We start from the raw sequence: 15,411 nt of genomic DNA on the forward strand, positions 1-15,411 counted from the left end.
GAAGCACAGGCAGTCAAAGCCAAAATCAACTATTGGGATTGCATCAAATTGAGAAGTTTCTGTACTGCAAAAGAAACATCAGGAAAGTGAAGAGGCTACCGACAGAATGGGAAAAAATATTTGCAAACTATGCAACAGATAAAGGGTTGATAACCAGAATCTACAAAGAAATCAAGAAACTCCACAACAACAAAACCAACAACCCACTTAAGAGATGGGCCAAGGACCTCAATAGACATTTTACAAAAGAGGAAATCCAAATGGCCAACAACACATGAAAAAATGTTCAGGATCACTAGCAATCAGGGAAATGCAAATCAAAACCACAATGAGGTTTCACGTCACCCTGGTGAGAATGGCTCACATTCAGAAATCTACCAACAATAGATGCTGGTGAGGATGTGGGGGAAAAGGGACACTAACCCACTGTAGGTGGGAATGCAAACTGGTCAAGCCACTATGGAAGTCAGTCTGGAGATTCCTCAGAAACCTGAAGATAACCCTACCATACAACCCAGCCATCCCACTCCTTGGAATTTACCCAAAGGAAATTAAATTGGCAAACAAAAAAGCTGTCTGCACCTTAATGTGTATTGCAGCTCAATTCACAATAGCCAAGACCTGGAACCAACCCAAATGCCCATCAACAGTAGACTGGATAAAGAAATTATGGGACATATACTCTATAGAATACTATACAGCAGTAAAAAAACAATGAAATCCGGTCATTTGCAGCAAAATGGAGGAATCTGGAAAACATCATGCTGAGTGAAATAAGCCAGTCCCAGAGGGACAAATATCATATGTTCTTCCTGATTGGTGACAACTAACCAAGCATCAAATAGGAAACCTGTTGAAGTGAAATGGACACTATGACAAATGTTGACTTGATCAGCCCTTGTCCTGACTATTGATGTACAATTTAATACTTTATCCCTTTTAGTATTTTTGTTTGTTTTACTTAATACCATTGGTTGAGCTATGTAATTAACATACAATTATTCTTAGGTGTTTAAATTTAACTGAAAAGTGATCTCTGTTAAATATAAGAGTGGGAATAAGAGAGGGAGGGGGTGTATAATTTGGGACATGCTCAAGCTGACTTGCCCCAAGTGGTGGAGTTAGAAATGTGCCAGGGCATTCCAATACAATCCCATCAAGGTGGCATGTACCAATGCCATCTCACTAGTCCAGGTGATAAATTTCAGGTCACAATAGACCATAATGATAGGTCTAAGAGTCAAAGGGATCACATAAACAAGACTAGTGTCTGATAATACTAACTGATAGAATAAAAAGAGGGAGAGAACAATCCAACATGGTAAGCGGGATACACAGAAGGCTCACAGAATGGCAGTTGTCCTAAACAGCTCTCTGGCCTCGGAATCAGCCCTTAAGGCATTTGGATCTGGCTGAAGAGCCCATGAGAGTATTTTAGGCATAGAAAGCCAAGACACTCTGGGGAAAAAAAAGAGGACCTAAATGAAAGATCTCTGCAAGTGAGATCCCAGTGGAAAGAACAGGCCATCAAAGAAGGAGGTATCTTTCTCTGAAGGGAGGAGAGAACTTCCACTTTGACTATGGCCTTGTCGAAATAAGATCAAAGACGGTGAGCTCAGGGGGCTTCCATGGCGCTGGCAACTCATGACTAGAGCCTGGGAAGATTGCTGATGCCTTAAACAAGAGTGGCAATTTGTTAAGTCAACAACAGGAGTCACTGTGCACTTACTCCCCATGTAGGATCTCTGTCCTTAATGTGTAGTTCAATGTGAATTAATGATATGACTAGTGCTCAAAGAGTATTTGGCACTTTTTGTTCTGTGTGGTGGCAAACTGATGAAATCTTTACTTAATATATACTAAATCAATCTTCTGTATATAAAGATAATTGAAAATGAATCTTGATGTGAATGGAATGGGAGAGGGAGCGGGAGATGGGAGGGTTGCGGGTGGGAGGGAAGTTATGGGGGGGGGGAAAGCCATTGTAATCTACAAACTATACTTTGGAAATTTACATCTACTAAAAAAAAAAAAAAAAGACAGTGCTGGGGCTGGTGCTGTGGCTCAGCGGGTTAACGCCCTGGCCTGAAGAGTCGGCATCCCATATGGGTGTCTTCCATCTGTGTCTTCCATCTGCTGGTTCACTCCCCAAATGCCTGCAACAGCCTGGGCTGAGCCAAGCTGAAGGCAAGAACTATGACTCCATCCACATCTCACATGGTGATGGCAGGTACCCAAATATTTGGGCCATCATTTGCTGCTTTCTCACATACATTAACTAGTGAGCTTGTTTGGAATTGGAGTAACTGGGACTCAAAATGGCACTCTGATATGGGATGTAAGTATCCCAGACAGCGGCTTAACATGGTGTGCCATGACACCAGCCCCTGTCACTAAGGTATTACAGTATTTAGGGAATGACTGGTGGATTCAGCGTTGTGAAGCACTGGGTTAAGTCTCTTTCTGTGACACTGGCATTCCTTACAGGCGCCGGCTGGTGTCTGGGTTGCTCTACTTCTGATCCAGCTCCCTGCTAACGCACCTGGGAAAGCATCAGAAGATAGCCCAAGAGCCTGGGCCCCTGCCACAAACATGGGAGACCTAGATGGAGCTCCTGGCTTCTGGCCTTGGCCTTGCACAGCCCTGGCCTTTGTGACCTTTTAGGAAGTAAACCAGCTGATGGGCAATCTTGTTATGCCCAGTTTGATTGTCCCCAAAGACCACCAAGGAGCCGATACTGCTGCAAAACACATGAGAGTTTTATTACAGGTCCGGGCCTGGGCTCTCAACTATCACTGACACAGTGGATTTGAATTGAGGGAGCCAACTCTTCAGTTAACAAGGTTTTTATAGGGTTTTCAGAGACATTCTATACATTATAGTACCATTTAGCAAATCATCTCATCCTGTGGGAAATTCAAAGAATATCTCTAAAAACTGATTAGTACATCCAGTGGTGGGAATGGACCTAGTAAAGGTGGTTGGATGGCTTTGGGGTTGATGCCTTTTAAACTGATTGGCTAAAGTATAGGGTCCGAGCTGCTGGGGTGTGGGTGCCAAACTGCAGGGTCTCGGGAAGTTATCAGTCACCTTAATTGCCTTGAGAAGACATCAGGAACTCTAGGTATTTTTCTGTTATCTGCTAATTGGTTGTTGCTAGGAGAGTTTAATGCAAGGGGAGTTCATTTATTTATTTTTAGGAGCTTCTGGCTCAGGGTTCAGGGCCTGGTCAGGCCCGAGTTACAAGATGGAGGCCTATTTTAAAATAGTTGCACCTTGATCCAGGCTCAGGTCTCTCAATCTCTCTATCCCTTTTTCTTTGTAACACTGCCTTTTGAATAAATAAATAATAAACCTTAAAAAAAATCACTGCTTATTAGAACAGTGGTGGAGTTTGAATTAATGGGGAATTTACATGTAGAGATGTCCTTTAATATTAATGTAGTGAATAATTAGCCAAAATAGTATTATATGTTTAAATTTATATGACTACACTGATAATGTAATCCATACCTTTTCTGTAGTGTTCTATTTCCTGAACATTCTATAATGTACTCATTAGCACATTCCTCTTAGATCTCATGTTCTGATGAAGCAAGAGCAGGAGACTAATAAAGCAGTGCAGTCTCAATAAAATAAGGAAATCAAATGGGAAGTATGGTTAAGAGATTAAACACCCTTTTGCAAAGATATTAATCATTTTAGAGCAGACTGTGGTGTCAAGGGCTGACTTTGTGTTCTTGCTCTCTCAGCGTCCTGAGTACACTGATTCAGGAGTGTCCTGTTGGGTCAGGTGCTCTGCATTCTATCCCACAGGGTCACCTCCTCTAAGCGCCTGGCCTGTGTGTTCTCGAGGGGCTGCTAGACTCAGGGGCAGCATCAGCAAAGGAAAAAACTGTTTCCCTCGGGTTAAATTATTGACTAGCATTTTATTTCTGTTAACAACCCTACCACTGAAGAGGTACAGAATACACTGCCAATCAACAAACCGGATTCTGTCACATCATCAGTTTCCAGGCAGTGCTACACTTTGCTGTGTCCACAGAATCATAGCATTTTCCAACATGGAAATACAGGAAAGATTACAGTGCTTGAGCTAAACTGAGAGAAGCTAAATAATTTCCCAAATTTATAATTTCAATGTGTGATACAACAAGGACCAGGTTAAAATCTTCTGACTTGGATTCATTCTCCTTCCACCTGTTCTCCTAAACACCCTCAGACATACACTTGTGCAAACAGCCACTGATAGATGAATATTCTTGCAAGGCTCAAACTTGGGACATAACAGTGACCAGCTCAGGGCTGGCTTCCAAGAGAGGCCCAATTAACCCGTTTTGAATGCAACTGGATCAAGCTTTTAACATACTAAGTTAACGCAGTCCTTTTAAGGAAGGAAATGATATTTCAGAAGGGAATCTTCATACTGAAGCTCTGACCAGCAACTGATGATGCTTTTCACCTGTGATGCTGGTTGGTTCTTCCACACTGAGACGATCCAATCCAGGCACAGAGAAATGAGTACCTTAGGAGGAGAAGGGTCAGAGGTGTCACTCAGTGAGACTCGCCTGCTCCCCTGGCAGCCATCCCTCCTGCTCTCAGAATGCTGTGTCTGTGGCTCTCCCGAGGCCCCTGCCTGGCAGCTCTGACCGTGACACTGCTGGTGCTGAGCTCTTACCCGGCTTTGGCCAGGGACACCCGACGTAAGTGCATGCTTTGGATGCTGGGCTATTGGGTGGGGAAGGAAGGGAGTTAATTTGTCTCTGAGTCCAGACTTTGTTCCTTAAAAAACTGTGACATTTTCTTCACTGAACACCTATCTTTGTCCTGTGGATGTTCAATATTTCCCTTGAAAGGAACATGGATGTTTGCCCTCTGTGTGAGATCTGCGTAAGGGGCCTCCTGCTCCAAGCCATTTCCTCCCAAATCTCTTCCAGTCTAGCCCCTCCAGCCATGCAGCACGTTTCCTGTCTCAGAGTGTTTAGAAATAATGATGTTAAAGGAATCCCCCATGAAACATTTCTCTCTATTATGTTAATTTTTTCCAGAAAAATGAAGGTGCCTCTGAAAACTTTACTGGGAATCAAAAGGAATTTGAAGTAATCCTCAAACTGGAGCCATGTGCTCCACAGGACTTGTGGAGCTGGTGTCACTCTGTGCACAGCCTGAACCACGGGTCATCCTCTGCTGTCTCCTCTCATCCTCTGCTAAAGCTTGTACCCTGAAGCTGGGATTCTCTGATAGGAACTGTGGTTGGTGTTTCTCATTCTCTCTGTCTTCCCTTTCCCTCTCCTTTCCCCCTCTCCCTCTCCCTCTCTTCTGGAGACAAAGCAAAGATCCTTAGTGCTTGGAGTCACCTTACAGACAAGGAGCAAATATGAGCTGTTCTTTGGTGCTTAGAAGAGCTTCAAGCCTCTTCTGAAAGCCTGGCTGAGTTTAGTGTCTATTTGAATCCTTCTAAAAGTTTCTACTGCATCTCCTACATTTTCTGGCTGGAGCCCACCAAGCAGGAATCAAGTAATTTTGGATAAATTATATGAGGTTCTATTTTTGCAGGTCAAAAATGGAAACCAAAATCAGGAGTGTCATATGTGCCCAAGTACACACTGTGTGCAGGGTGCCAAGACAGTGGGAAGGTTGTTAGCATCCCAGGAGGCTGAAAGCCAGCCTATGAATACTCCTCACTGGAAGGAGGAGGAAGAGAAGTCTGTCCGAATTTCCACAGGAAGTGGGAGGGATGAAATGTGTTAATGAGAACAAAGGAGGAGTTTGCACCCCTTCCTGCTTTCCAGGGTCTCCAGAATGAGGAGGCCCCAGAATCCTGGTTTGTTCATTTTGGGGGACGTCTGGCTTGCAGGCCATGAGAACGCTTGGTCTGGCCCTGCCAGGGCAACCAGAGATGGGACCCAATTTCAGCACATCTGTAGCAGCACATCTGTAGCTATCCAAATGGCCCCTGGCAGAAAAAAGTTCCCGGCCCTAGTGGTGTCTTCTGTGTCCCACCTTAAATGTCCCTCCTCATCCTTCTCGGCGCCCTCCTGTGGCCCAGGGCAATGCTCTGCTCTCGGTTCTGGACTCCGCACCTGTCCTGTTTGGCTCAGTCCCGGGCACACCCGCGTGCATTTGGTCTTGGTCCTGCGCTTCTGCCGGGCTTTAAGGGTTGTGAGGGGAAGGGCGATTGCGAGAACAAGATGGGAACTAAGCACTGGCCGGGCACTGCGTGTGGACTCCAAGAGGGCTTCCTGGGAAGGAGAGGAAGGCAGAGGCGTTTCAGGAGAGGCCGGAGCTGAGAAGTGAGAAGCGGGTGGCGGCGACAGGGCTAAGGATCCGGATGGCTGCGGACCACGCAGGGTTTCCCGACCCAGGGGTCTCGCTCCCGCCGAGGCTGAGGAGGGACGCGGGGCGCAGGGTGTGGGGCGCGGTGGGGTCCCTCAGGGGTGTCCTAGGCCCGCCTTCTCCCAGCGCCCTCGAGTAGGCGGGCGTCGCTGTCGGTCTCTCCCCAGAGACCGTCCCTGTGACCGGTCTCTGTGTCCCCGCAGCCCGTTTCCTGCATCAGTTTGCACCTGAGTGTCATTTCTCTAACGGGACGCAGCGGGTGCGGTTCCTGGATAGATACTTCTACAACCGGGAGGAGTACGTGCGCTTCGACAGCGACGTGGGGGAGTACAGGGCGTTGACCGAGCTGGGCCGGCCTATAGCCAAGGACTGGAACAGCCAGCCGGACATCCTGGAGGACGCGCGGGCCGCGGTGGACACTTTCTGCAGATACAACTACGAGATTCTGGACAGCTTCCTGGTGCAGCGGCGAGGTGAGCGCGGGGCGGGGCCGCGTCCCTGCCAGCGGGGGCGGGGATGGGGGAGGGGCAGCGAACCACCAGGCACGAAGGGCTTCTGAGACCCGTTTTAGGTCTGAGTTGCCTGCTATGTTTTCATTGTTTACTTTCTGAGTGTAATATTTTTACGTTGTTGAAATGAGTGTGAAACCCGCTTAGAACAATTTAACTTAACATACTGAGGTTAGTATTTTAATAATGCCAGTGGAATTGAATTAGTCGCATACTTTGTGCATCTGTAACATAATTTACCTCGCATTCCCCTTTGTTAAGTATTTAAAAAATATTTCAAATACTTTGGTCTGTGTGTGAGGGGGAAGCAGTTCCAGGAGACCCGCAGGTGTCCAAATCGGAGGATGAGGGGCCCTGGTGGTGGCACATGTTAAGCTGCTGCTTGTGGTACTGGGGCCCTGGTTCGAGTCCCAGCCGCTCCGTGTGAGATCCAGCTCCCTGTTAATGCGCCTCGGGAAAGCAACCGAAGACGGCCTAACTGCTGGGATCTCTCCCACCTACTAGGGAGACCTGGATGTAACTCTTGGAGGCTGGCTTTGGCCACACTTTGGAAGTGTAAACGCTGTGCCACAACTTGTCAAGTGATGTTGTTTAGGAAATAATAACAAGAGACAGAAGTGTAAGTGTTCAGTATGGTCACCTTTTTTTAAAATTTTTTCCCTCAAATACTTCCAGGGTGAATTTCTCTGATCACACTTGAGGGTCCAGATAGCACACTGCGCTTTGCCATGTCTCACGTGTTATATATAAATATAAAAATAAATAATAAAGATTTTTTTAAATATTTATTTTATTTATTTGAAAGACAGAGTTACAGAGAGAGGTAGAGACAGAGAGGTCCTCCATCTGCTGGTTCATTCCCCAGATGGTCGCAATGGCCAGAGCTAGCTGATCCAAAGCCAGGAGCCAGGTGCTTCTTCTGGGTCTCCCACGAGGGTGCAGGAGCCCAAGGACTTGAGCCATCTTCTACTGCTTTCCCAGGCCACAGCAGAAAGCTGGATCGGAAGAGGAGCAGCCGGGACTAGAACTGGTGCCCATATGGGATGTCGGTGCTTCAGGCCAGTGCTTTAACCTGCTGAGCCACAGTGCCAGCCCCAAGATTTATTTATTTATTTATTTATTTATTTATTTATTTGGAAAGTCAAAGTTACACACAGAGAGAAAGAGAGGCAGAGAGAGAGAGAGAGAGAGAGGTCTTGCATTTACTGGTTCACTCTCCAGTTGGCTACAACGGCTGGAGCTGTGCCAATCAGAGCCAGGAACCAGCAGCTAGGAGCTTCCGCCAGGTCTCCCATGTGGGTGCAAGGGCCCAAGAATTTGGGTCATTTTCTATTGCCTTCCCAGGCCATAGAAGAGAGCTGTATCTGAAGTGGAGCACCTGGGACTCGAACAGGCACCAATATGGGAGGTCAGCACTGCAGGTGGTGACTTTACCTGCTACTCCACAACGTTGGCCCCAAGTGTTATATTTTTAATATCTGTTTCTTTTGTTTTAAGTTTCTTGAGCATTTTTCACATCATTTGGCCAGTTATTACAACTGCTATAGAAATTATTATCCTTCCCACGAGATTTCCAGATGTTGTCTGGTTTTCTTATGCAGCAACTTTATTAACACTTTGATGGTATTTGATTATGCATTTTCTCCCATTTCTGGTTTATATTTAGACTATGTTTTTTAGTTTACATGATAAGACGATGAATGTTTTAAATCAATGAACTCTACTGCAAAATCATTCATAATGACTTTTAACCAAGCAGAAATCTATCATTTTCTATGTTATCAAAATGTTTCTCCCTAGGTTTTTTTTTTTAACAAAAGTGCCTAGTTGAGGTTGGCAGTGTCAAGGATTGCCCAGGTGTTAGGAACACATGTTAGTCAGTGGCAGACCCTGCCCTGCCCTCAATGTCAGGTTACAAAGAGAGAAGACTCTTGGATTAGCTGTGCTCATGTTGCAAAGGAGTGGGGTTTGTCAGCTGATCATAGAGAGGTTTTTAATGAACAGCCTCTTCTCTCCTTCCCCTCTCCTCAGGACTCCTGCTCTAGACTGGAGCCTGGGGATGGAGAGGCAGAAAGCAGCCACAAGGGAGAACTGCTGTGCCTGCCTCACTCACCCCTCTCCCTCTGCCTCCTAGTTGTGCCAACGGTGACCGTGTACCCTACAAAGACTCAGCCCCTGCAGCACCACAACCTCCTGGTCTGCGCTGTGAGTGGCTTCTATCCAGGCCACATTGAAGTGCGGTGGTTCCGGAATGGAGAGGAAGAGGAGGCTGGGGTGGTGTCCACGGGCCTGATCCGTAATGGAGACTGGACCTTCCAGACCCTGGTGATGCTTGAGACAGTTCCTCAGAGTGGAGAGGTGTACACGTGCCAGGTGGAGCACCCGAGCGTGACCAGCCCCATCACCGTGGAATGGAGTGAGCAGCTTCCCGACCCATAAAGCCCTCCCCCTCCAGGAAGGGGACTCTGCCTGTGCCCGAGTGTCAGGCTGCTCTCCCCGCACTGTGTCTGCATCTGCTGCATGCGCACTCTCCTTCAGCACAGGTCCCTGAGGTAGCCCTGTGCGGGTTTCCACACACACTTCTATCCCCTGGGGAGGTGACCATGCCTGCAGGGAGAGAGAGGTTGTTCCTGTTTTGAACATCACAGGTCATGGTCATCCCCTTGGCTATGGGCTTCTGTCTCTGCTTCTGAGGCTGGGCTTGTGTTTCCGGTTCTGCTGCTCTGAGTTTCTGGTGGTGATCAGAGAAGAGGAGCAGGCAGGGTTTTCCTGACACGAGGGGAGTCCAGTCTCTGCTCTGCCTGCTATTAGCTCTGCTGTCCTGTCCAAGCCCCTGAACCTCAATGAGTCCCAGATGATTCCCACCTCTGCCGTCATTTCAGGCTTGTTCTATTTCAGTAAGCTGAATGCCTGAGCTTGGGGCTCCTCAGTAAGATTTTAAAAATCTTTCTTGCAGGTTGGCTAATCACTGTTGCTCCTCTAGTCCAGGCTTCCTTCCCCCCTCCAAAAGCCCTGCATCTCTGGGTCCTGATTGCAGGGGTCATATGAGATCAGATGTCTAACGCTGGCTTCTTCTTTCAGAGGCACAGTCTGAATCTGCACAGAGCAAGATGCTGAGTGGAGTTGGGGGCTTTGTGCTGGGTCTGCTCTTCCTCGGGCTGGGGCTCTTTGTCTACCGCAGGAATCAGAAAGGTAAGGACCTGTTGCTGTGAGGACTCTCCTAGACCTAGCTGGGGAGAAACAGGGTTTTTCTCAAATTAGTTATTTGTCCATCATTGGCCCTTTGTACTTTTGCATTTGGATCACAGTTTCCTGGAAATCTAGAAACCAGCAATGTGTGGCACTCTGAACAAGGGTCGTGCTGCATAGAAACAAGGACAGGTTAACCAGCACAGAGACTGAGAACCTGGGGCCCAGGACAGCACAGCCACCAGGGCTGCCTGATTGGCACTGCCTTTGTGTGACAGCAGCGTCCCTACCACAGGCTCGCAGATTCTGCTCCTGTCTCTGAACCATTGCTGGAGAGGTGGTGGGAGAGAAAGGAGGACGTATCTGGGGACATATTTGCCTCCACATCTTTATTCATGTATCTTCTCTCTTCCCAGGGCACTCTGGACTTCAGCCCACAGGTAATGCGCCTTTATCCTCTTCTAGAGACAAGTTCAGGTTATCATGAACTGGTAGCAGGGGCAACAAGACATGAGACTGAGCTAATGGCCAATGATCTGGGACCAGACCTCTGCTCTGGCAGTTTGCACTAAGCTTCTCTTGTTATACAAAAGGCTGTGCTCTGTGTTAGCATTAGCTCAGGAGACTTGAGATTTTTCTGTATCTTTCCCACTGCAGTGTGATCCATGCAGCCCTGAGAAAGGGCAAAAGCAGCTGTCTTCAGAGTTGGTTCTGACAGCAACCCTGTCCTCTGTCACCTGCAGGGCTCCTGAGCTGAAGTGAGGAAGGCAGCTCTCAGGAAGAACCTCTGTCCCTGATTCTTCACATCAGCAGGTGCCCTGGGTGGCTCTCCCTGTTCCCCAAAGAGTGTGGTTTCTCAGCATCCGGCTCCCTCCTGGTTCAGTGACCCTGAAGAAAGTGTCCTCCCTGGTGGCGTCCTCAGCCCCTGCCCTTGACCTGGTGTCCCAGTGCTGATGGCAGTGCCTTCTCCGCGCTGTTTTGTGTGCTCCTTTGCGTTCAGCCCTTCATGCCTCCCCTCTGATCTCACTCGTGGCACATTTTTGATGACATTTTTCTCTAATAAATATGAAATGAATATCATCTGCTTCATACAACTTCAAGGACAAGAAACAGAAAAGAGAGGTTTGCATCACCATATAGTAAGTGTTCTTTCCTCTATGATAAGTGTTTGAATTAATGCATGTGTTGAATAGCTTGATGTGTGCATTTCACATGTATACATACATATCAGCATCACGCAGCTAATTATATGTAGGTACAATTTTTCCTTGTCAGTTAATTAAAAAAAAAACAAAAGAAAAGTAAATAAAGTCTAAATGAATGCATAAAAACTGCTACAGGCTGTAGCAATAGAAACATACAACAAAATTATGTAATGGGCACAATGTAGCAAGTAAATAAAAAACTTCTTGGGTATTTGTCTAAAACATTTTGTAACTATAGCTGTAAAACACTACAAAGATCTGTGAGCTTCATTCATATGCTATTATACTGGAGTTGGAGATGTGTATTAGCTTTACTCTAAGTAAAATATGCAAGCCGGATTTCTTGTGAAGGAAATTTATTCTGGCTTACATTTGGCAGTCACAGCTCTGGATCGGGCAGCCCTGTAATCTGGCGTGTAATGGAGGCTGGCAGTGGTGGAGTGGGTGAACCGGGATGATGATCACATGCTGAGGAGGAGTCAGAGAGAGAAGCCAGGAGAACCTTTTCTCCAACAACCAACATTCTAGAGAACCTGCATGAGGAGGAAGTTTGATCAGAAGGGAACAGCTGGGCCTCAAACTGGCACCCTGATGTGGGATGCCAGCATCTCAAGTGGAGACTTAACCCACTGTGCCACAATATACCTATTTAATGAGCATGTTTTGGTAAGAATTCATTGATGATTAAATACACATGTAGAGCAGAGTCCCAAACTAGAACTCCTAACAGTTGAGATTCAATTTAAGAAGTAAGGAGTTCCCGGTTGTTGATATAGTATATTGCAAACTGACACTTTCAGCATAAACATAACCCTGAGAAATAAAAATTAAAATATAAAAAAGTATAAAATAACTGAAACATTTTGCTACCATCATCATTATTGAAATTGTGATTCAAAACAAAAGCCTTTCTAAATAGTGATGCATTGCTGGTGGGGTGGATGATGTCATAACTACGGAAATCCATTTGGCAATTTCATAGACTATCTAGCATAGTTCTGCTGTGGGACTCTGCAGTTGCACTCCTTGAATCACCCAAACAGAGGACAACATGTACTCACAACAATGTGTGTGCAGGTGTTCAGAGCAGCATTAGCATTTGCCTCAAACTGGAAAAAAAAAAAAAAACCCAAATATCCAGCCACAAATAAGCAGAGAAAGAATAGTTCTACAGCTATGTAGTGGAATAGTATTCATCAATAAAGGAGAAAAATGCTGATGCATGTTATAAAACCCATGAACTTCATCAACATTGCACTCTGTGAAAGATACTGGGCACAAACTATGATGTTATCGGATCCCATTTACATGCAACACCTAGAAAAGGTAAATTTGATCAACACAGAAAGCAGACTAGTGGGTGCATGGGGCTTGTGCTGAGGTAAACATTCATGATACACAGCCACATGCTACAGAAGAAATGTTCTAAAACTATTTTCATGATGGTTGCACAAATTATTAATGTTCAGTTTCTTTCTTTTTTTTAACTTTTATTTAGTAGATGTAAATTTCCAAAGTACAGCTTATGGATTACAATGGCTTCCCCCCCCCCATTACTTCCCTCCCACCCCCAACCCTCCCCTCTCCCACTCTCTTTCCCCTTCCATTCACATCAAGATTCATTTTCAATTCTCTTTATATACAGAAGATCAATTTAGAATATATCAAGTAAATATTTCAACAGTTTGCACCCACACAGAAACACAAAGTGAAAAATTCTGTTTGAGTACTAGTTATAGCATTAAATCACAATGTACAGCACATTAAGGACAGAGATCCCACATGAGGAGTAAGTGCACAGTGACTCCTGTTGTTGACTTAACAAATTGACACTCTTGTTTATGGCATCAGAAATCTCCCTAGGCTCTTGTCATGAGTTGCCAAGGCTATGCAAGCCTTTTGAGTTCGCCAACTCTGATCATATTTAGACAAGGTCATAATCAAAGTGCAAGTTCTCCCTTCAGAGAAAGGAACCTCCTTCTATGATGACCTGTTCTTTCCACTGGGATCTCACTCGCAGAGATCTTTCATTTAGGTCATTTTTTCTTTCCAGAGTGTCTTGGCTTTCCATGCCTGAAATACTCTCATGGGCTTTTTAGCCAGATCCGAATGCCTTAAGGGCTGACTCTGAGGCCAGAGTGCTGTTTAGGGCATCTGCCATTCTATGAGTCTGCTGTGTATCCTGCTTCTCATGTTGGATCATTCTCTCCCTTTTTTATTCTATCAGTTAGTATTTGCAGACACTAGTCTTGTTTATGTGATCCCTTTGACTCTTGGTCCTATCATTATGATCAATTGTGAACAGCAATTGATCACTTGGACTAGTGAGAAGGTACATGCCACCTTGATGGGACTGAATTGGAATCCCCTGGGATGTTTCTAACTCTACCATTTGGGGCAAGTCTGATTGAGCATGTCCCAAATTGTTCATCTCTTCCCTCTCTTATTCCCACTCTTATATTTAACAGGGATCACTTTTCAGTTAAGTTTCAACACTTAGGAATAACTGTGTATTAATTACAGAATTCAACCAATAGTATTAAGTAGAACAACCAAGGAAAAAAATACTAAAAGGGATAAAGTATTAAATTGTACATCAACAGTCAGGACAAGGGCTGATCAAGTCAACATTTGTCATAGTGTCCATTTCACTTTAACAGGTTTCCTTTTTGGTGCTTGGTTAGTTGTCACTGATCAGGGAGAACATATGATATTTGTACCCTTTATGGGTAGGCATTCCTACCCATAAAGAGGTTCAGATGATGCTCTCCAATCAATAGCTCTAATTCTGTTACAGCATCATTTACCAGGCAGGGTTTCTCCTTGATGTGTCCACAGAATCACAGCTGCTCCTTTCTTTTTTCCTGGGTCCATCAGAGATTTTTATTTTAAAGATTTTATTTATTTATTTGACAGGTAGAGTTACAGACAGTGAGAGAGAGAGAGATAGAGAGAAGGGTCTTCCCTTTGCTGGTTCACTCCCCAGATGGCCACAATGGCCAGAGCTGAGCTGATCTGAAGCCAGGAGCCAGGTGCTTCTTCCTGGTCTCCCACATGGGTGCAGTGGCCCAAGGACTTGGGCCATCTTCCACTGCCTTCTCAGGCCATAGCACAGAGCTGGATTGGAAGAGGGGCAGCTGGGACTCAAACTGGTGCTCGTATGAGATGTCAGTGCTTCAGGCCAGGGATTTAACCCACTGCGACACATTGCCGACCCCATATATAATCTTTTTTTGAAAAAAGATTTATTTATTTATTTGAAAGGTAGATTTACAGAGAGGCAGAGGCAGAGAGAGAGAGAGAGAGAGAGAGAGAGAGGCCTTCCATCCACTGGTTCACTCCCCAGATGGCCTCATGGTTGGAGCTGTGCTGATCCAAAGCCAGGAGCCAGGAGCTTCCTCCAGGTCTCCCGCACAGGTGTAGGGACCCAAGGACTTGGGCCATTTTCTACTGCTTTCCTAGGCATAACAGAGAGCTGGATTGGAAGTAGAGCAGCCAGGAATTAAACTGGCGTCCATATGGGATGTTGGCATTGCAGGCGGCAGCTTTACCCACTACATCATAGCGCCGGTCCCTGTCCATATAATATTTATAATAAGATTACAAATTAAGAAGGAATTCATGGTTACAAAATGTAATGAACTTATGAAATAATTCTTAAGCCAATATGCAGAGAGGAGACAAAAGAAAAATCAAGAGGTCACTGGCTAGAAAGGCTCACCAGGGTGGGGAGGATATTTAATGCCAATCCCACCATTGGGGATTTCTGGCATGGCTGTCCTTGGGACAGGAAGCTGCAGGAAGGAGCCTTTTTCCCTGTGGCACCTGGACTCCTTTCAAGGCATGAATGGTCAACACTAAGTTTCTACTTGTTTACTAGCTGCATGTGCCTGTGTGATATCAGAGCACTTGATTCAGTTCTATGGTGAGGAAAAGGAGACGCACACAAATGCCAAAGTGACCAAGGAATGGTGGCCTCACTGGAAAAAGCAGCCTGCAAAGCAGTCAAGCTGTCTCACCAGCATCAAGTCACCCATGGACTTAGGGAAAGATTAGGTTACATTCCTGTGTCAGACTGTGTTTCATAAACTTAACTGAGTTCATTTTCAAGCAGTAATAATGTGTATAAGGTTGTAAGCAGATCTCACTCACACTGACAGCCCAAACCGGGG

General features: G+C 45.7%; 1 protein-coding gene across 1 annotated transcript; it reads left to right on the forward strand.

Annotated features, from left to right (window-relative positions):
• Window positions 1-4,513: 4,513 nt before the first annotated feature.
• On the forward strand, window positions 4,514-11,112 carry RLA-DRB1 (H-2 class II histocompatibility antigen, E-S beta chain). Its single transcript, XM_070074193.1, has 6 exons — window positions 4,514-4,703; window positions 6,540-6,809; window positions 8,980-9,261; window positions 9,927-10,037; window positions 10,451-10,474; window positions 10,778-11,112. The coding sequence occupies exons 1-6, from the start codon at window positions 4,604-4,606 to the stop codon at window positions 10,789-10,791; spliced, it is 801 nt and encodes a 266-aa protein (XP_069930294.1). The 5' UTR covers window positions 4,514-4,603; the 3' UTR covers window positions 10,792-11,112.
• Window positions 11,113-15,411: the final 4,299 nt, after the last annotated feature.

This window comes from Oryctolagus cuniculus, chromosome 5 (genome assembly GCF_964237555.1).
Source record: "Oryctolagus cuniculus chromosome 5, mOryCun1.1, whole genome shotgun sequence".
Lineage (NCBI taxonomy): Eukaryota > Metazoa > Chordata > Mammalia > Lagomorpha > Leporidae > Oryctolagus > Oryctolagus cuniculus.